This window comes from Gorilla gorilla, chromosome 18 (genome assembly GCF_029281585.2).
Source record: "Gorilla gorilla gorilla isolate KB3781 chromosome 18, NHGRI_mGorGor1-v2.1_pri, whole genome shotgun sequence".
Lineage (NCBI taxonomy): Eukaryota > Metazoa > Chordata > Mammalia > Primates > Hominidae > Gorilla > Gorilla gorilla.
The window spans coordinates 28,562,917-28,583,833 of NC_073242.2; the positions used below are offsets into that span (position 1 = coordinate 28,562,917).

General features: G+C 40.7%; 1 protein-coding gene across 3 annotated transcripts in view; it reads left to right on the forward strand.

Moving 5' to 3' along the window:
* Positions 1 to 20,917, forward strand: part of LOC101135984 (thioredoxin domain-containing protein 11) — a 64,107-nt gene that overhangs the window by 7,388 nt on the left and 35,802 nt on the right. For 2 of the 3 annotated variants that reach the window (XM_004057212.5, XM_004057213.5), the window contains exons 3-5: positions 1,604 to 1,701; positions 4,889 to 5,018; positions 13,975 to 14,068. In XM_004057212.5, coding sequence (XP_004057260.5) covers positions 1,604 to 1,701; positions 4,889 to 5,018; positions 13,975 to 14,068 — 322 coding nt within the window. The remainder of the gene's footprint in view (positions 1 to 1,603; positions 1,702 to 4,888; positions 5,019 to 13,974; positions 14,069 to 20,917) is intronic. The other variant, XM_063700073.1, reaches the window with a different exon arrangement.

Sequence of the window (20,917 nt, forward strand, 5' to 3'; positions counted from 1 at the left end):
GGTAAGAAAATGTATGTATGATATGACTGCATTGTAACAAGGCCGACCTTTTTAATATATGGACCAGAACTATATTCAGCAGATAAGGAATGCCACCTTTGGGCTAGGTAAGAAAGATATATAGGCAAATAAGTCACCTATTATGGCAGTGGTTTTCAGCCCAGTGGACCCCAGTTGTGCTTTAGAAAATAAGTATTTTATGATGTCCCTTTTTCTTCCTAAAAAGGAATTCATAGATGGTAAAGTTTTCCTATACATGTAATTTCAAAATAATCTAATGCACGGATTGTAACATAGAGGTGAGGGGGGAAGAAAGTAATTTGTAACTAAATGATATATATTTTAGTATGTAAGTGCACGGTCAGAACAGGTCCATATACCTTTATGTAGAATCACTGTGAATGGGATAGTTACAAACGTAGACTGATAAAGGTGATATGTTGGTGACTTACCTGCCACATGGACATTGCTCTTAGTAATTGATTATCCTAAATGGTGAACAATCTTGGTAAAATCCTGAACTATGCAAAGCCCTTTCTGCTCTCAGTTTACATAGAAGTTGCATTCCTGAAAAATTCAGTGAACACAAAAAGCATGCTTTGGATTCACATGTAAAATGGAGCTAGGTACTGGGCTTCGATAATAACAGTTTCTCCCCAACATCAGTGTTTGGCAGGCATTTTGAGCTCCTCTGGAATGCTATGGACGACTCTTCTGTGTGCAAAGCAGGTTTGAGTGTAGCAGGACATCTACCAGCACCCCTGCCCTACGTATGCACTGTAGCTTCCCCCAGTCATTGTAGCAAGCAAAAAGCATCCTACAGATTTCTAAGACTCTCCTGCTCAGAACCACTGATCTGAAGTAACGTGTGTAGGCAGCTGGTTCCAGAAGTTCATTTGGAACTGTCATTTGGTTTTTCTTAGAAACTGTGGAGCCTTCCAAATTTAGAGAACAAAGTTCACGTTGCCCATGTTGGGCACAAGAGGGATATCTATTGTGTTTTATTAATAAGTGTGAATTAGCTACCTTACTGTCAGCCTAAGCAGTATGTCCTTCTGAGTGATGGCATTAGTATAATAATAATGATATTCTGGTGTGCCAGGCTCTGTGCTAATTCTCAACCACTTTGCAAGCCGATGCTGTCAGCCCTGTTTTTCTGAAGCAGGACTGCAGGCATAAGGGGTGAAGCAGTTTGTTTACCATCACGTAGTGGTGGGGGTTGTAGTGCAATCCAGGGACTGCTGCTGCTTTTAAAAAAAAAAAAAAATTCAGCTCCTTCCAAATTGAGAGCTTACTATTCCATGTACTCAGTAGGGAAAAAAGTGGGTTTATTTTTGGAAACACACAGAAATCTTTTGAACTGTATTGCATGGTAAGATTGGTAAACACGGTCCAAGTCCTGGCTGGACATCATAGATAAGAGTATGTCTTTCTTTTTTGTTTTAGTGATAAATTATGACTTTTGAAAACTCAAAACAGTTTTTTTCATAGTTTCTGTTTCAGCGAGAGAGGAATCGTTCCATTTTTAAATTTCATCTTTTAAATCTTGGTAACTTTTCAGTTGTTATTCATAGTCATTTGAAAACCTTTTTTGGCTCTGCAGGTGTTGTTTGTGGCAATTAACTGTTGGTGGAACCAGGGGAAATGCAGAAAACAGAAACACTTCTTTTATTTTCCTGTAATATATCTGTATCATCGGAGGTAAGAACTTTTTAAATAGCGTCTCTCATTCCAGTTTAGTTTGCCAGTTTATAAATGAATTTTGCATTTTTTCTATATTAAAGTATTAGATATTCACTATAGAAAATTCAGATAATACAGATAAGCAAAAATTATAAAAGAAAGATCTGGATAATCCACCCCCCTTTTTAAAGCTAAACATGGGATCAGGCAGTAATACTATTTCCTAAACTGCTTTTCTCACTTTTTTGAGCATCTTTTCATGTCATTACACATTTTACAACATTGTTTTTAAAAGTACCAATTACTCCAATGTATTTCAGATACCGTAAGAGTGTTTTGTAAAAATACACAAAATTTCTTATCGTTTCATCTGGAGGCATAGCAGAGTCCAGAGTGTATCTTACCATCTGTTCTATTGGGAAGAAAATGACTACAAGTTCACAGTCCCATGTCCACAATTCTTTTTTTTTTTTTTTTGAGACGGAGTCTCACTCTGTTGCCCAGGCTGGAGTGCAGTGGTGTGATCTCCGCTCACTGCAAGCTCGGCCTCCCGGGTTCACGCCATTCTCCTGCCTCAGCCTCCCAAGTAGTTGGGACTACAGGCACCCACCTCCCTGCCCAGCTAATTTTTTTTGTATTTTTAGTAGAGACGGGGTTTTACCGCCCATGTCCACAATTCTAAAGTCACAAAGAGGGCTGAAAAATGGAAAGAGTTTTATTTTATCTTATTTTATTTTATTTTTTTTTGAGACGGAGTTTAGCTTTTGTTGCCCAGGCTGGAGTGCAGTGGTGCAATCTCGGCTCACTGCAGCCTCCGCCTCAGGGTTCAAGCCGTTCTCCTGCCTCAGCCTCCCGAGTAGCTGGGATTACAGGTGCCTGCCACCATGCCCGGCTAAGTTTTGTATTCTTAGTAGAGACGGGGTTTTACCATGTTGCCAGGCTGGTCTCGACCTAGGCTGTACTAGAGTACAGCCCAGACCCTGCTGTGAATGATAAGTAATGTCTAAAAATCTGACTTGAAGAGTTTTGGAGATAGGAGATAGGACTTTGGCTTGAAGTTTGTTGAAAGTAAAATGGGTAAAGGAGATTTGATCAGTAGAGAGCTTTCCTTTTTCCTTCTAAAGTTCTTGGGCCCTAATTAATGGGGATTTATAGCAAACATGCACAAACAGTGATTTGTGGGTTCTCTGTCACATTCCATCCCATTTCCGTGTCTGTAACATAAACTGTTGTCTGGCACATAGTATTGACTCCCAGGAACTATTAGATAGTATTTGGGCAAAAACACACTTTTCTACCCCATCTCTACCCCCACATTTTCCTCTGGATATTAGATGTTTGTATTTTAATATTTGTAGTAAGAAGCCAATTTTTGCTTAGGGACCACTAAGACCATTTTCAGATTTCTTCCCCACTTTTTGGCCAGTAACTTGGAGGTTCTGCCTTTACATGGAAGGTTCAAGTGCAGGTTTTTTCGGATACAGGAATACTTTCTCAGAGTTACTGTTTTTGTTTTAAAGGTAAGTGTAAGGTGGTGTACTTAACTCTGTGCTCTGTAACGGGATGATGAGCTTGCCCTGCTGAGGTCCTTGCATTTCTTTTTGGCTTTGAAAAAAGGCATGGAAGCCTAGTGGGGGAGTGTAGTCCTTTCAGACTGCTCAGAGGTGGATGTAACGTGATGTGACATTAAAATCAGAAGAGTTCCATGGAATCAAGTACAAGTGTCATTTTGGGATATGCAGGTATACAGTATTGTCATATATATACTATTTGCTTGCTTAGCTTTTGCAGAAAGATTGAAGGGACCTCAAAGGAACTTTAGAAATATGTCCAACCTTCTTATTTTACAGATGAGGAATTTGAGGTGGTACGCACCTTGAAATGCCCGCCTCCACACCCCTGTCTTTGCATTGTTAGCTTTTACAAGTCGCTAGAACCCTTGTAACATCACAACAGGAAAACTCATCAAAGCCTCTTGGCCTGAGTGGTTGAGGTTTCCAGATTGGTAGCTCCTTTTTCTGGAACAAAATAAGTTAGATGCTTTTTTGATTTCTTCCTTTAAATTAAAAATTATTGGTAGTTGATGGGGTTGGTGGTGGTGGTAATTTTTAAACTGAACTAATTTGTAGTAAGTCTTGATTTGGTAGAATTATTAACTGTGTCCCAGCTGTACATGTAGAGAATGCTGTTTTCCACTTTTTTTCATGCTAATATTCCTTTAACATCATTCTGCAGTGCACATGGAAGAATTGTGTTTATCTCATCACGTGTGTGTGTGTGTGTGTGTGTGAATTTCTGTAACCATGTATTATGGTATTATAATCACAGCCTTTATAAAATTCTTCACTGGGCTCTATTGCTGCTGTTAACAGTAAGCTTAATGTCAATTTCTGTTTAGAGAAAAGAACGATTATGCAGTTGTTGAATTTCACCATAACCCCCCAACCCTTGCCACCTACCATCCAATTATATTTGGGCAGTGTCCGTATTGTGTGAGACTGAAGAGAGGCACGTGAGAATTCTGATTAGCTTAGGAGGATAACTGAATAGTGGTGGTATTACTTAGCGGCACTGAATCCAATTCTGTGTGTCCCCAGGCACAACTGGAGGGGAAAGGAAGAAAGATTATTTATACAGGTCACTGACTTCAGACCTTCACATAATTTGTTGTTGTTGTAATAAAGCTTCAAATAGGTTTAAGGTTCATTCAGTGATCCTTTGTCCGCCTGTTTCTTTTTAGTAGGCCATGGGCTGACTGTTCAACCTGTCCCTTACCTCACAGTGACTAGTAGAAGGAAAGTCTGCCCGCCTGTGTTGAATTGTGTAGTTAAATCCTGGAATCCCATAGCATGTGGTCAATTTCCAGGGTTGTCTCTCTGTTTTGTTTTTAAAAGAACTACTGTGGGAATTAATTTTTTTTTCAGAGATAAGACTAAATGTTCCTTGTTTGGCAATTCAGTTTGCAGTTGAATTCAAGATCATAGAAGGGTAGGGGCTGCTTGTGCCTCTCCTAACCTAAAATGCTTGTTCTTAATTCTCTGGTCACCTCCTGAGCAAAGCAGGCTACTGATCTGTGACTTGGTTGGATCCCAAAGCAAGACACTTTCATTTTGTGGTGGTGATGATTTTAGTTATACATTACAGGCTTAATGCATGGTGTATTATTTTTATTATTTTTATTTTTATTTTTATTTTTTGGTACTAGTTTTGGACCAATCGAATACAAAGGCCCCATGAGTGCTGTTTACATTGAGAAGTTTGTCCGCCGGGTGATGAAACCACTTCTCTACATCCCATCTCAATCAGAATTACTAGATTTTCTCTCAAACTACGAGGTACTTGTCTTTCATATCTCCTCCTCCATACTCAAGGCCTTTCACTGGGTTGTATTGGATTGTTTGTATTAAAGGGGTTTAAAAAATACCTCCTGAATTGCAGCAAGTAAAAGGTCATGTGATAGATCAGCCCCAGTTAAATGCTTTTTGAGGTACTGATTATAAGGATGGTTTGTCCAAGAGAGTTTTAAGAGAATAGAGTACTAGCAAAGTCTTTGTTTTTCGTTAGGGAATTTTCAACAGATTTTCATCTTGCCTTACATTTAACTTAGAGTAGATGAGAATTAACTTACAATTTATGTGCAAGTGCAAATTTCTAAGAATATTATTTGACACTTCTCATAGCATTGTACTATGATATACCTGGTTTCTCTTGTCAGTTGTAGTTTGGTTTTTTTGAAAACTGGAAATATGTTCCCTTCCGTATTATGAAGTATATAACTATTTCAAGGTCTTAATTACAGAAAGTTTTCTAACTCTCCTGATGTAGCTTCTTTCCTGCTTCCCCATTGCCAACTTCAACCCCTGGTAAATTATTTTTATAGTATTTTCTTTTTTGAGACAGAGTCTTGCTCTGACACCCAGGCTGGAGTGGAATCTCAGCTCACTACAAACTCCACTTCCTGGGTTCAAGTGCTTCTTGTGCCTCAGCCACCCAAGTAGTTGCAATAACAGGCAGTGCCACCACGCCCAGCTAAGTTTTGTATTTTCACTAAAGAGGGTTTCGCCATGTTGACCAGGCTGGTCTTGAACTCTGGGCCTCAAGTGATCCTCCCATGTTGGCCTCCCCTCACAGTGCTGGAATTATAGGTGTGAGACACCACGCCCAGCCCTGTAGGATCTTTAATGCATGTTAAGAATGGCTTATTGTGAGGCCAGTATTGGCATTATTGAAATATGTAGCCTCAAAAAATTATAAAAGTAGTTCTGCAAAAAATTCACTGGAGCAAGTGTAAAATCATACTTGAGTACAAGTAAAATGATACTTAGGTACAACAAAATCAAGACCATAAATACCTGACAGAGATTAAAAAACCATGTATATCCAGACCTTCCTGACAGTTTAGAATTGTGGCTAGTTGAATTTTACTGTTCACACTATTTATATTCTGTATAGATGGGATACACACTTTTTCACCAGAACATCAGTATAGCTTTTTTCAATCATGTTGGAAACTCTACATATGTGTTAACTATTAGCAGAGATTCCCCAAGCAGCAGTATGAATATCTAGTTATTCTGCTTTTAGTTCTTAGCTATGCATCAGAGTAAATATTCCTTAATTACATAGATAGCAGATGGATGTCTGTGCACCTCAGAGGCCTGCCTCTCATTTTCCCTGGGCAGGCTGGTGGGTGAGGGCTATATTAAGAGGCAGGGTACTGGGGCCTGATCCCTTTGGCACACTCACTGGGTTTGTGATTTGGGGCGGGTTACTCACTTCCTGGGCATCAGGGGCCTGGGCCAGGGTATCCTTGAGATTCCTTCTAACAGTAAAGTTGTGGTAAGTGGGTTTTGACATGGTTCTTCAGTGGGTTACAGGCAGAGCCACTCGGGACGGCACAGCAAAATGGTGAAGAATCACGAGTCAGACAGACCTGCTTTTAGCAGTACTCCATTGATTGATTGATTGATTGATTGATTGATTTAGAGATGGTCTCACTCTGTTACCCAGGCTGGAGTGCAGTGGCATGATCTTGGCTCACTGCAATCTCCATCTCTCAGGTTCAAGTGATTCTTCTGCCTCAGCCTCCTAAGTAGCTGGGATTACAGGCATGCACCATCATACCTGGCTAGTTTTTTGTATTTTCAGTAGAGATGGGGTTTCACCATGTTGGCCAGGCTGGATTATTTTATTTTTTTGAGATAGGGTTTCACTCTGTCACCCAGGCTGGAGTGTGGTGGCATGATCTCGGCTCAAGCGATCGTTCTGCCTCAGCCTCCCATAGTGCTGGGATTACAGGTGTGAGCCACCATGCCCAGCCCAGCAGTACTTTAAAAGACCATGCTCCAAGTATTGGTGTGGAGTTCATGTTAGACTCACTAATCTACTGATGACATTACTGCTGATGACATTTAAAACATTACATTAAGTTTTTTGGCAGCCCACTTAGAGTGATGTACAACAGTGATTAAACTGGACTGCCTTTAAAATGGGAACCACAAGAGTGCTACCAAGATGGGGTCCCTAGATCACTTCTGTCAGCCTTTAAAATGACTTCCTCCCAAAAGCTGTGGCTTTTATCGGGTTAGTCTCATCTTTTGCTGGGCTTGTCACTGAGATGAGATTGTCTCATTGGCAAGAGATAGATAGTACTTTATTAATTGTGAAACAACTCACTAGTCAAGCCCATCGTGACACTTGTGAAACCATTTGTCTTGCAAAATATACCAAATAGCACAGCCTAGAAAATGTGTCAGTTTCACACACACTGCCTATAAGATAGAGACAGAATTCTAGATCCAGAAATGAAACCACTGTCATGGTTTTGACGGTTGAATAATTAGGAAAGTTAAGGAATTTTTGGAGTCCCTGGAGTAGAACACAGTAAGCTTTTGAATATTCTGCTAAGTTAGGGTTTCTCAACCTTGGCGCAGTTGACATTGGAGGTCAGATAATTCTGTGTTTTGGGGGGCTGTACTGTGGTTTGTAGGATATTTAGCAATATCCCTGGCCTCCACCCACTAGATATTGGTAGCACCCTTTTCTCCCCTCAGTTGTGACAACCAAAAATATCTGCAGACCTTGCCAAATACCCCTCAGGGGGCAAAATTCCCCCAGTTAAGAACTACTGCTCTGAAGAATTGAGTTTTCCCAATTAAGGCCTTAAGAGGAAGAAAACACGTCTTTTATCATGGGGCTCTCAGAAGGCATTAATTTAATAGTTAAAAGTTTATCTGCTTATAATGGTGGCAGTAGAGAGAAGATGAAAATTAAACAGTGCCTTGACTAGAGAATGCTGGAAGGTTATCGGGGGGGCGGGTGGAAATTATAGCTAGGGGTGAGTTAGAGTGTCATCACTAGAGCTGTCTCTGATACTCAACTTTTTACTCAAACTCCTCATTTTTTCTGAAAAACAAAAACAAAAAAACCCTATACAGTTTAAATATGTGAAGGAACTTGCTAATTTAAAGACATCTTACTATGAAAGATACTTGTTTTGGTCAAGAGCCTTATCTCAGTTTATATTTTTTATCAATATGGATTTCAGTATCAAGTGTGTTTAAATTTAAGTATATCAAAATTGGGTCAAAATAATTAATGTTTTCATGGCACTTCTGAAGTTTGACATAATGAAGGATTGGTTTTTTTTGCTTGACTTAGTGTCTGTTAGATATGTTTGTAACATCTTGTAGGAGTATGTGTGATAATTTCCTCCTTGTTTTAAAAAAAAATTTCTTGCGTAGGATCTGGATTTTAAGGAAGGAAAAAAAAAGAAAAAAATTGATTAATTATAAATTTGTCTCTAATCCAGATATTTATGAGCATTTTGGACCATTATAAAATTATATAGTTAGCATTCATTACTTGGGAAGTGATGATGTCCTGAAATACATAATATTCTCTATTGACATAAACTTGTTTTTGAGACAGAGTCTTGCTCTGTCTCCCAGGCTGGAGTGCAGTGGCGCAATCTCATCTCACCGCAACCTCCACCTCCTGGGTTCAAGTGATTCTCATGCCTCAGCCTCCTCAGTAACTGGGATTACAGGCATGTGCCTCCACGCCTGGCTGTTTTTGTATTTTTAGTAGAGATGGGGTTTCACCATTTGGCCAGGCTGGTCTTGAACTCCTAGCCTCAAGTGATGAGCCCACCTTAGCCTCCCAAAATGCTAGGATTACAGGTGTGAGCCACTGTGCCTGGCTGACGTAAAATTTTATTATATGTATATGGAACTCTATTCATGTATGCTTATTCTATTGTTAGAAAAAGGAATGTACTAATCGTATCTTGGTTTTAATTTTTAGAAGTCCTATAGTTGAATCCTTTCAAAGGCCTATTCAGATGATTTGATACTGAATTGCTTAGAGTGGAAATTTTTTTTTTTTTTTTTGAGGTGGAGTCTCGCTCTGTTGTCCAGGCTGGAGTGCAGTGGCGTGATCTTGGCTCACTGCAACCTCCACCTGCCAGGTTCAAGTGATTCTCCTGCCTCAGCCTCCTGAGTAGCTGGGACTCAGGCATGCGCCACCATGCCCGGCTAATTTTTGTATTTTTAGTAGAGATGGAGTTTCACCTTGTTAGCTAGGATGGTCTCGATCTCTTGACCTCGTGATCCGCCTGCCTCGGCCTCCCAAAGTGCTGGAATTGCAGGCGTGAGGCACCGCACACGGCCGAAGAGTGGAAGTTTTTAACCAATGGAAAATATTTTATTTGGCTTAGATATCTCAGACCTACCAATATCACATTGCTAATCATTAACCATGGTTTTATGTTTGTAAACTATGACTCTAAGAGGCTTGGCGAGGTGCTTCATGCCTGCAATCCCAGCACTTGGGAGGCCAAGGTGGGAGGATTGCTGGAAGCCAGGAATTCAAGACCAGCCTGGGCAACAGAATGAGACCCTGTGTCTATAACAAAATGTTAAAAATTAGCCAAACATGGTGGCACATGCCTGTAGTCCCAGCTACTTGGGAGGCTGAGGCTGAAGGATTGCTTGAGTCCAGGAGTCCGGCGTTACAGTGAGCTATGATGGCACCACTGCACTCCAGCCTGGGCAACAGAGAGACTCCATCTCAAAACAAAACAAAGACAAGACTCTGAGACCAGAAACAATTTCTAGGACAACAGTTTTGCCTTTAACTTACTTAAACATCACAGAAAGCCATTAAAGGGTGAGTACTAAAAATTCTTAACTTTGTAAACCCTGAAATACTTCAGTTGTTATTAGCAAAGAAGTAATGCATAAACTATGCATTGTGAAGTGCTCTTCAGTTTTCAAGTGCTTATTTCTAAATGTTCCAAACAGCTGGGTGAGGTAGATGGAAATTGTGGATCCTTCCAACAGATTAAGAAGCTAAGGTACAGGGAGGCTGTGATTTACCTACATGGAGACTGGACGACAGCCCAGCCTTGTGGCTCCCCAAATTCTTGTCTATCGTGTTCCTTCCTCAAAGAAATATTTAAGGTTCCTGAATTGAAACTTCAGTATCTACCTAGGGGTTACAACTTCAAATATTTATTTAATGTCATTTTTTGAAACTTTTTTCTTTTATGGTAGAACATTTTGAAGATGTTGGCTCCTTAATTTGGCTGTTGGCTTTTTTTTTTTTCTAAATGAATACTTAAAAGAATAAATATGGATGAAGGATGATGCCATGGCTCTTAAGCAGCAGAGTTTTGCCATTTCCTGTTATTAATTGGGTCATTCACATTTATTCTGCAGAACTGGGATTATTTTGTGTATGATAGTCACAATATTCAGGCAGGGTATGGTCTATAATTTTCTACCCAGGTAAGCACTACAATGATACTTCCCTTGTAAATAATGAATGTAGCTAAAAACTGAAATGAATTTGCCAGGAGATCCCATAAAGGGAGATTAAGAGCTCTGTATAATTTTCTTGCAAACCATGTTAAGAAATTTGACTGGGCCCCGTGGCTCACACCTGTAATCCCAGTACTTTGGGAGGCCGAGGGGGGCAGATCATGAGGTCAGGAGTTTAAGACCAGCCTGGCCAACATGGTGAAACCTCGTCTCTACTAAAAATACAAAAAATTAGCCGGATGTGGTGGCGGGCGCCTGTAATCCCAGCTACTCGGGAGGCTGAGGCAGGAGAATTGCTTTAACCTGTGAGTCAGAGGTTGCAGTGAGCAGAGATCACGCCACTGCACTCCAGCCTTGGCGACAGAGAAAGACTGTCTCCAAAAAAGAGAAAAAGAAATTCTACTTACTTCAGTTACTCCAGTTGTGGAATCCCTCTTCCTCGAATGTTCTTCCTGCCAATGTAAATACAGAGAGGAAAATGAAGTCGATTACTGTGGACAACGTATACTAACAGAACCAGTGTCATTTTTATTTTTATTTTATAGAGATGAGGTCTTGCCATGTTGCCCAGGCTGGTTTGGAACTCCTGAGGTCAGGTGATCCTCCCATCTCAGCCCCCAAAAGTCCTGGGATTATAGACATAAGCCACCACACCTGGCCGGTGTCATTTTTATTTCAGTGGACATTAAGTTGATTGGAAAGGGAATAGGACTGAGCAATAGTCATTTAATTTTCAGTGACTAATTTTCTGGCTCCTCTAATTTCAGTATTGTTTGGACATCATTTGTGTTAGGTATTGGTAGCTTCTACATCAATAGTGTTTGCCTTCTTATTTATTTGTTTGTTTGATTGTTTTTTTGAGACAGAGTCTCTCTCTCTTGCCCAGGGTGGAGTGCAGTGGTGCGATCTCTGCTCACTGTAACCTCCACCTCCCAGGTTCAAGCAATTCTCCTGCCTCAGCCTCCCAAGTAGCTGCAACTACAGGTGCCCACCATCACGCCTGACTAATTTTTGTGTTTTTAGTAGAGATGGGATTTCACCAGGCTGGCCAAGGGTGGTCTTAAACTCCTGGCCTCAAGTGATCTGAGGGGATTACAGGCGTGAGTGCTGCTGGCCTCTTTTTTATTTTTTAAAGCACTTGACAGATTCATTTGACTTGTACTTTATAATTTACTCACCAAATGCTAACAGTATTATTATTTCAAACTCTTCTATCTGCAGGCAAAATATTTTAAGAATCTTTTCATGAATTTCTGTATCCATTTAAGAACACTTATTTAGCATACATTCATTCATTTATTCCTAACAGCTTGGTAACAAAATCGTTTTAAATTTAGATGGGATGGGGAAAGGCTCGGGAATCTTTTAGGGGGAAGAAGAGAGTTAAGTAAAATTGCCAGATGACAGAAAACATGAGCATTTTGACAGAATTGTAGAATGCTGGTACCCAACATTGTCATATTGTTTGTAAAATTCTACTCTGAATGTTGTGCACATAGGTACTGTTTCGGTTAGTTCACAGCTTTGTGGTTTTTTTTTTTTTTTTTTTGAGATGGAGTCTTGCCCTGTTGCCCAGGCTGGAATGCAGTGGCACGATCTTGGCTCACTGCAACCTCTACCTCCCTGGTTCAAGCAATTCTTGTGCCTCAGCCTCCTGAGTAGCTGGAATTACAGGCGTGCACCACCATGGCTGGCTAATTTTTTTATTTTCAGTAGAGACAGGGTTCCACCATGTCGGCCAGGCTGGTCTTGAATTCCCGACCTCAAGTGATCCACCCGCCTCTGCCTCCCAAAGTGCTGGGATTACAGGCGTGAGCCAGGGCAACAGAGTGAGACTCTGTTTCTTTTTTTTTTTCTTTTTTTCCTTTTTTTTTGAGATGGATTCTTGCTCTGTCCCCCACCTGCTGGAGTGCAGGGGCATGATCTCAGCTCACTGCAGCCTCTGCCCCCTGGTTTCAAGGAATTCTCTTGCCTCAGCTTTCCGAGTATTTGGGACTACAGGCATGTACCACCACACCTGGCTAATTTTTGTATTTTTTAATAGAGACAGAGTTTTACCATGTTGACCAGACTGGTCTTGAACTCCTGACCTCAAATGATCCTCCCTCCTAGGTCTCCCAAAGTGCTGGGATTACAAGTGTGAGCTACTGCCCCCAGCCTAGATGTTAAGTTTCTATCAGAATGAAAACCAATTGATGCATTTACAGTCGAATCTTACAACAAGCAAGTGGTTTAGATTGGAAAGATAGTATATTCCACTACAGATCAAAATTTTCCTCTTTTTTATAACATTGATTTTAAACTTTACCAACAGATTAAATTTCCACCAAATTTTGGATGCAATTTTGTTTCAATGATCAAGTTCATTTCCACAATGACTTACTAATAATATAGAGTGTAGTGCCAAGTGCTTTTGGGCTCAAAAGGATTCTTTTCATTTGCCTAGTGCTTTATGGTTCATCAGGCTTGCTCTTTGCCTAACCCTGTGAAGAATTGTTCCTATTTCCACATCAGGCAACTGAGGTTTCATATTGAAGGGTTCTCCCGAGGCTGTTCATTCAGCCACTAGATCTCAGACTTGAGCTTAGGTCTTCTGACTCCAAGTCCAGCACTCTTTGCTCAGGGATCTCAAAATTTGACTTTTAAGACAGATACGATTATTACAGAACAAAACCTGACTGAATGAGTGCCACAGGGCCTTCCAAGAAGGAAGAAGTGATTGTAAACAGGAAGGCAGAACATATCTAGTAGGGGACAGTTAATTGGTTTGGCAGAATGAAGGGGCGTTCTACGCCCAGCTTAGAGAAGTGGAATGAGCAGGTGGAAATGAATGTGTAGGATGGAGGAGCCAGAGGGCCGGAGGTGGGTCCTCTGCAGATCTGAGGGAAAGGAGAGTTGCCACTGTGGAATGCTGGGTTTTGGGGGGGTTCTATGGTTTGTTTCCTGTTGAAGGGGCTTGATTACAGGTGAAGATTAACCCTGATTTCCAGCAAAGTGTGAAGGTATGTTTGGAGTCAATGAGAGACAGAGATTCAAGAAGAAACTTAAGAAAGGTTAAAAGAAAATTATTGCCATTGCTTGTCCGGAGTTGTTAAAAGTGATTGAGGACATAACTTACTGATGAAGTTTTGAGCCTGGGAGAATTGTACTGTCAACAAACAGGGTGTGGAAAGACCTACTCATGGGGACAGAAGGAAATTTCAGCTTTGAATGTCCCTGAATGACCACTGTGCAATCCTGTCAAAGCTACTGCAACTGCAACTCCATCCCTTACCCTGTTTGTTGTTTAAATGGAGGGGATGTTCAACCCCAACGTGAAATTTTTATCATGTGCTTAGGCTTTTTGAAAAAATGAAAGGCAACAAGATGCATTAATTGTCAAATTGTAATATGTCTTGCTTTAAAATATCCTCCATTACACTGTGGCTGACAGTGCCTCAGTTACCTAATTCTGCTCTTTTTCCTGCAGCCTGGAGTACTCGGGTACTTTGAGTTCAGTGGCTCACCCCAGCCTCCTGGTTATTTGACCTTCTTCACCTCAGCATTACATTCATTAAAGAAAGGTAAAAAATGATTCATATTAAGACATTGTTACTTCAGTAGAATTGTTATTTACATCTTTTCCATGTGTTATTATGAATATATATTCTAATTTGCTTGATTCCTTTTCTCAACGTATTTTTATTTATTTTATTTTTTTTTAGATGGAGTCTCGCCCTGCCGCCCAGGCTGGAGTGCAGTGGCGTGATCTTGGCTCACTGGAATCTGCCTCCCGGGTTCAAGCGATTCTCCTGCCTCAGCCTCCTGAGTAGCTGGAATTACATAGGCGCCTGCTGCCATGCCTGGCTAATTTTTGTATTTTTAGTAGATAAGGGGTTTTGCCACGTTGGCCAGGCTGGTCTCGAACTCCTGACCTCAGGTGATCCACCTGCCTCGGTTCCCAAAGTGCTGGGATTACAGGCATGAGCCACTGTGCCCAGCCGTCAGTATATTTTTAATAATTACATTGTTTAATGTTCCATCATTAGCAAACAGGAAATACTGTTCTGTTTCACATATAGTCTCTCAAATGTTTTGCTTTTTAAAAATATAGCTTGAGGCTGGGCGCAGTGGCTCATGCCTGTAGTCCCAGCACTTTGGGAGGCTGAGGCAGGTGGATTGCTTGAGTCCAGGAGTTTGAGACCAGCCTGGCCAACATGGCAAAACTCCGTCTCTACAAGGAATACAAAAATTAGGCAGGTGTGGTGGTACACACCTGTAATCCCAGCTAGTTGGGAGGCTGAGGTGGGAGACTCGCTTCAACGCAGGAGGCAGAGGTTGCAGTAAAACGAGATCGCACCACTGCACCACTGCACTCCAGCCTGGGGGACAGAGTGAGATCCTGTCTCAAAAAGAAAAAACCATATATATATATATATATATGATATGAATGTCGGGCACGGTGGCTCACGCCTGTAATCCCAGCACTTTGGAAGGTCAAGGCGGGTGGATCACCTGAGGTCAGGAGTTCGAGAACAGTCTGGCCAACATGACGAAACCCCGTCTCTACTAAAAATACAAAAATTAGCCAGACATGGTGGCACGTGCTTGTAGTCCCAGCTACTTGGGAGGCTGAGGCAGGAGAATCGATTGAACCCGGGAGGCGGAGGTTGCAGTGAGCCAAGATCATGCCATTGCACTCCAGCCTGGGTGACAGAGCGAGACTCTGTCTCAAAAAAAAAAAAAAAAAAAAATTATTACATCATAATCTTTTTTTGTGTGTATAGTTAAAAGTTTTGGTCAGCATTTTTAGTGGTTATTTTATCTGTCAGATAGGTTGTAATTTAGCAATACATTTCTTTTGAGAAGTATTTTTATAGATATAAAACGCATGCCACATTACAGCATAGGCTACTGCCAGCTTCTCACATCTGTATTTTTCTTTGACTTAGTTGAATTGTATATTGTTTGGTGTCCTGGTTTTTAAGTGAAAGGTCATATTCTCCCAATTGTTTTATGTTGTTGTATGCTCTCTCTCAGTCCTGACTCCACAGCTTGTCAGTTGTGTCAGATCCATTCTCATCTGCTCGCTTGTCTCCATCCCGTTTGTTACCACTCCAGTCTGCGCCCTTTCACCCACACCTGGACCAGACCAGTGGACACATAACTGGTATCCACTCGCTTCTCCTTCCTCAGACTGTGGCCTTTGCACATGCTAGTCCTTCTTCCTGGAATATGCCTCCACCCCTAGGGCTCAGTTCTCCACCTGTCAGGGCCCAGCCCAAATATCGCTTCCACAATTAAATAACTGAAACCACTACCCCAGTCTAACTTGGGTACCCTGTTGTTTCTTTTGTAGCACTTAACACAGTTTGCATTTATGTGTGTGGTTACAAGATGATTTATTTAATGTCTTTTTCCCTAGACTGTAAGATTTCTGAGGGTAGGGACCATGTTCCTCATGTTAGTGTTCTTTCTGTATAGCCTGGCACAAAGCAGGGTCTCAGTCAGTCTTTGCCAAGCAAGTGATCACATTAATGACCCTATTACCTTCCCCCAGGAGATCAACCAAAAATATGTAACTATTCTTTTATTATTTTTATTTTTGGAATATTAAAACAGTATATGTGAAACAATTATATGACTGGCAATTTTAATATATACCTTGAAGGTTTTATGGACAGAGAATCTACTATATTCACATTGTTTGTCTGGGAGACATAGGGGGAGAAAAGCTGTCATATAAGTATGTCTGTCTAATTGAAAGACTTTGAGCTGCACAGTTTCAAGTGACTAAGCAGACTTAGCAAATGGAAATTTGAACTTTGGAAACAAAATACTGCCAACTTAAATAAGCTTAAGAAGCATCCATTCAAAGCTCTTCATGGAAAATTAAATAAAGCCCTTCACAGAAGACAGACCTTAATGAAGACTATATAAAAGGGTAACCTAGAGTCATTCACTAAAGTGATGGTAGCATTCAAGCTTGTGAGCTGAAGAGGCCATTTCAAGGTCGTAGAAGCATGTTTTGTTATTTGATTGGCTTATATTGTGTGCTGCTATGCCGTATTAGAAATACATTACTCATCTTAAATTATTTTTTCATTCAGAGGTTTCTAAAAAGGTGTTCCTTTTAGGAATACCCTTCTAATACGAGGCAGCAGCCTTTTTCTCCTTTCTTTCAGCAAAAGAAGGGTAAATAGTGATAAAATAGATATAAAATAAGGTTGAAAGGGATAAATGGTTAAAAATTACTCAAAGGTACAAAATGAACCTCCTTGGTCAAATCACTAATTTTGACAAGTTTATGTGCTAGTTGTTTTCATAATAAATGTGGTCTGATTTACTTTCTCTACATCTCTTCCCTATCCTGTGATTCTGGTTGGATCTTGTAAAATTCTGTTGCATATGCAAGTTTGCCGGAGCTGAGATTAATTAATTAATTAATTAATTCTAATTAATCCTTTTCACCCCATTTTTTTGTGGCTAAATTCACACAATTGGAAATGATGATTTTCTGTAATATGTGCACTATGAAGGATTCCCTAAAGTAAATCTTGCCTTGGGCATCTGGGGTTTTTCTCCCTTTCTTCTACCCTGAAGTCAAATGGTGTTTTCCTTATTATTAACAGCAGATGTGCAGTAAGAGGTAGGAGAAACACATGCACATTTAAAAAAAAAAGATACAGTTTCAAATTAAATTCTAGGTCAATGTCATGTTTAGACTGTATATACAAATCAAGGCTGGAGAAACATTTGACACATATAACATTTAGTTATAGAGAACTGAACTGAAGAAGTGTTTAGACTGTTGTAGTAGAAAGCAGATGCCTTGGTTCAGCAGGCTACCAGCATTTATACAATACACATGCCTTTCCTCTGCCTTAATGATTTTTTTTTAAATTGTCTTAGAAATAGCCAGGCCACTTCAAAGTTCTACATTTGTTTTTTGAAGCTAGCTGGTCATCAGTGCATAAATAATTTGCGAGCGTACCATGTCTGAAGCATCACAGGGCTGTAGGGTGTGCTGTGAGGAGAGCTTATTCCTGGCCCCCAGCATGCGAGGCTTGGGTTATAAGATCGGGTTCTGTGGTCCTTTACCCCCCACTTAACGCAACTTGTCAAACATTTGCTATTTTTACACATTAAAAGAAAGGAAATTCACTTACCACCTCAGCACTGTAATAGTAACTGCCTTCTCTTGTTGTTTTAACTGTTTCCTTTTTTCTCCAGGGCCCGGCCTCAGTGCTGATCTGTCAGTTTACCTTGGTCCACCTGTTAAGGTGTTGTGGACAGGAACTCTTGTGCATATTTCTGTCCATTATTGTATTAGCCTTTCTTTTTTTTTTTTTGAGACAGAGTCTCTCTGTCGTTCAGGCTGGAGTGCAGTGGCGAAATCTCTGCTCACTGCAACCTCTGCCTCCGAGGTTCAGGTGATTCTCCTGCCTCAGCCTCCCGAGTAGCTGGGATTACAGGCGCCTGCCACCATGCCCAGCTTATTTTTTGTATTTTTAGTAGAGACGGGGTTTCACCATGTTGGCCAGGCTGTTCTTGAACTCCTGACCTCATGGTCCGCCCGCCTCGGCCTCCCAAAGTGCTGGGATTACAGGCGTGAGCCACTGCGCCCAGCCTGTGTTAGCCTTTTTTACTTCTGTTATTATTTATGTAGTGCTTTCGTATTTTCTTTAAAAAAAGTTAAATCTCTGGTTCTTTTTTTTGATTTGGAGTCTCGCTCTTTTGCCCAGGCTGGAGTGCAGTGGCGTGATCTCAGCTCACTGCAACCTCCGCCCAGGTTCAAGGGATTCTCATGCCTCAGCCTCCTAAGTAGCTAGGACTACAGGCGCCCACTACTGCGCCCACTACCATGCCCGCCTAATTTTTGTATCGTTAATACAGACAGCTTTTTGCCATGTTGGCCAGGCTGGTCTCAAACTCCTGACCTCAAGTGATCCACCTGCCTCAGCCTCCTAAAGTGCTGGGATTACAGGCATAAGCCACTGTGCCTGGCCTTCTGGTTAGTTTTTCTTGCTTTTTTTTTTTTTCTGAAAATCTGATGACTATATTAGTTTATTTTCTTCTTTTTTAAATTTAAAAATTATTTAGCACTTTATGCTCCCTGGCTTTACTTTGGCTTAAAATATAGAGCACAGTTGATTTTTCCCTCTCTCATTTATAAAATGATGTTTCCTTTCTTTCTAATCTTGATGATGCCTGCTTTAACTACAGAACATATTTTTCCATGGATTTGGGTCTATTTCTGTGATTTCTTTTGGTCTGGATACCTTTTTTTGTCTGAGTAAACATAATCTAAGTTCTTACTTTGTAAATTGTTATTACTTGGTCAAGTCTGGACTTCTTGTAGTTCTTGTGTTTTGTGGAATATTCTTTTATGTCCATCCGTGCCTTTGGCTGGAATTTTGTTGAAATTATGTTAAATATATAAATTGACTTGAAGATAATTGACATGTTCATAACATTTAGCTTTCCTTTCTAGGTTCACAGCATGATTATTCATTTATTCAAAACTTCCTTTTAATTTTTTATAGTAGGTCTTACATATCTCTCATTAATGTTTAATCATTTCACAGTGCTAGATGATTAATTGTGGGCTTGCAATCTTTGTGTATGTTTCAAAAGCCTGGAGGAAATCAGCTCTCTTGTACTTCTTTACTCCTCCAGGACTGCAAAGCCTGTTCCTCTTGTAACATTTTTACATTTGATCTTGGCAGAGAGGCTACTTTATTGCCAAAAGAAAATTTGGTAGAGGGGTCATATTCTGAAGTTGCTTGCTTGATTTTTAAAAATCTGATGATTATTTCATTATTTGCTGTAAAAATGTGTTCTGGTAACATTTTGTCATATTCTGCTATAATTCAGTGGCTTTTTTAGAAGAGAAGATTTGCAGCAAATTTTGACCCCATTTTTCATCTGATCTACAAAAGGACTTGCAGTGCAGTCTAGGGAGAAAAGCAGTGGGCTGGGAGCCAGCAATGCCTGGTCCTTACCCTTTGTCTGCTCCTGGTGAGGTCTGTAAACTTGGAACAAAATATTTAACCTTACTGTGTTTGCGTTTGTTTATCTTTAAATTTGGGGAGGGTCGAGGTAAGTATATAAATCCTTATTTTATAAGGTCAAATCATGAAATACTTTGTGTGTGAGTAAAGTAATAAAGCGAGTGAAGAAATACTTTGCGTGCAAGTAAAATAATAGTCTTTATACCTTAATTAGAAACTAAGCCATCTGGCTGAAAGCACCTCAGATAAGTATTTTACCTATTCTAGTGAAAACATCCACACAAGAAATGATGTCATTGACTGACCAGCAGGCCCAGTCTTTCTCTTCCCCTTTCCCATGCACCTCCTACCTGCTTCTGTTTGTAACGCATGGTTTTCTCCCTGTCCAATGGACTGAATCTCTCTGCCACCAGAATAGGAGCTAATTTTTCAGATAATATTTACTGAGGACCTTGACGGCAGGGTTTTGTTTTGTTGCTCCTACAACTCCACACCGTGCTTGGTGAATGAATGACTGGTAAAGGACGCGTGAGAAAGATTTTAGCTACGGGATTTTTAAATGTCACTTTGGATACCCTCTCACCACCTTCTCCACTTCTTGTGCCTGGCCCTTCAGGCTCAATAGACCATAGTGTAGGAATTTCCCTGCCTGGTTCATTCTTTTTTTTTTTTTTTTTTCGCCGAGACAGGGTCTCACTTTGTTGCCCAGGCTGGAACGCAGTGGTAACCTTGAACTCATGGGCTCAAGCAATCAGATTCTGCCTCAGCCTTCTGAGTAGCTAGAAGTACAGGTGTGCGCCAAGACACCAGCAAGTTACAACAATTTTTTTTTGTAGAGATCAAATTGAAATTCACATGGTACCTAAATACCATCTTGGAAATACACTAAACTATTTTTTTGTTTTGTTTTGTTTTGTTGTTGAGACACCCGTTCTCTGCTCACTGCTAACCTCCGCCTCCCGGGTTCAAGCAATTCTCCTGCCTCAGCTTCTCGAGTAGCTGGGACTACAGGCACACGCCACTAGGCCTGGCTGATTTTTGTGTATTTTAGTAGAGACGGGGTTTCACTGTGTTGCCCAGGCTGGTCTGGAACTCCTGAGCTCAGGCAATCCTCCCGCTTTGGCCTCCCAAAGTGCTGGGATTACAGGCGTGAGCCACCACGCCCGGCCACACTAAACTATTAACCAAAATATTGTTTCCACTCCCTTCTACCACCTTTGGGAATTCCTAAACTCAGTTGATGAGGAAACCTTGTAGCATTAGTATCATTAGTTTTCTAAGGAACTCCCTTTGGGAAATAGTGTTTTAGAGGAAAGGTATTAAATGGAGGAAGAACTTTGATTCCAGCGTAGTGTCCCTGTACTCCACCAGGTGGCGTCTGATGCTGCCGAGATTTGCTTGTAGAACTGAGTCGCTACA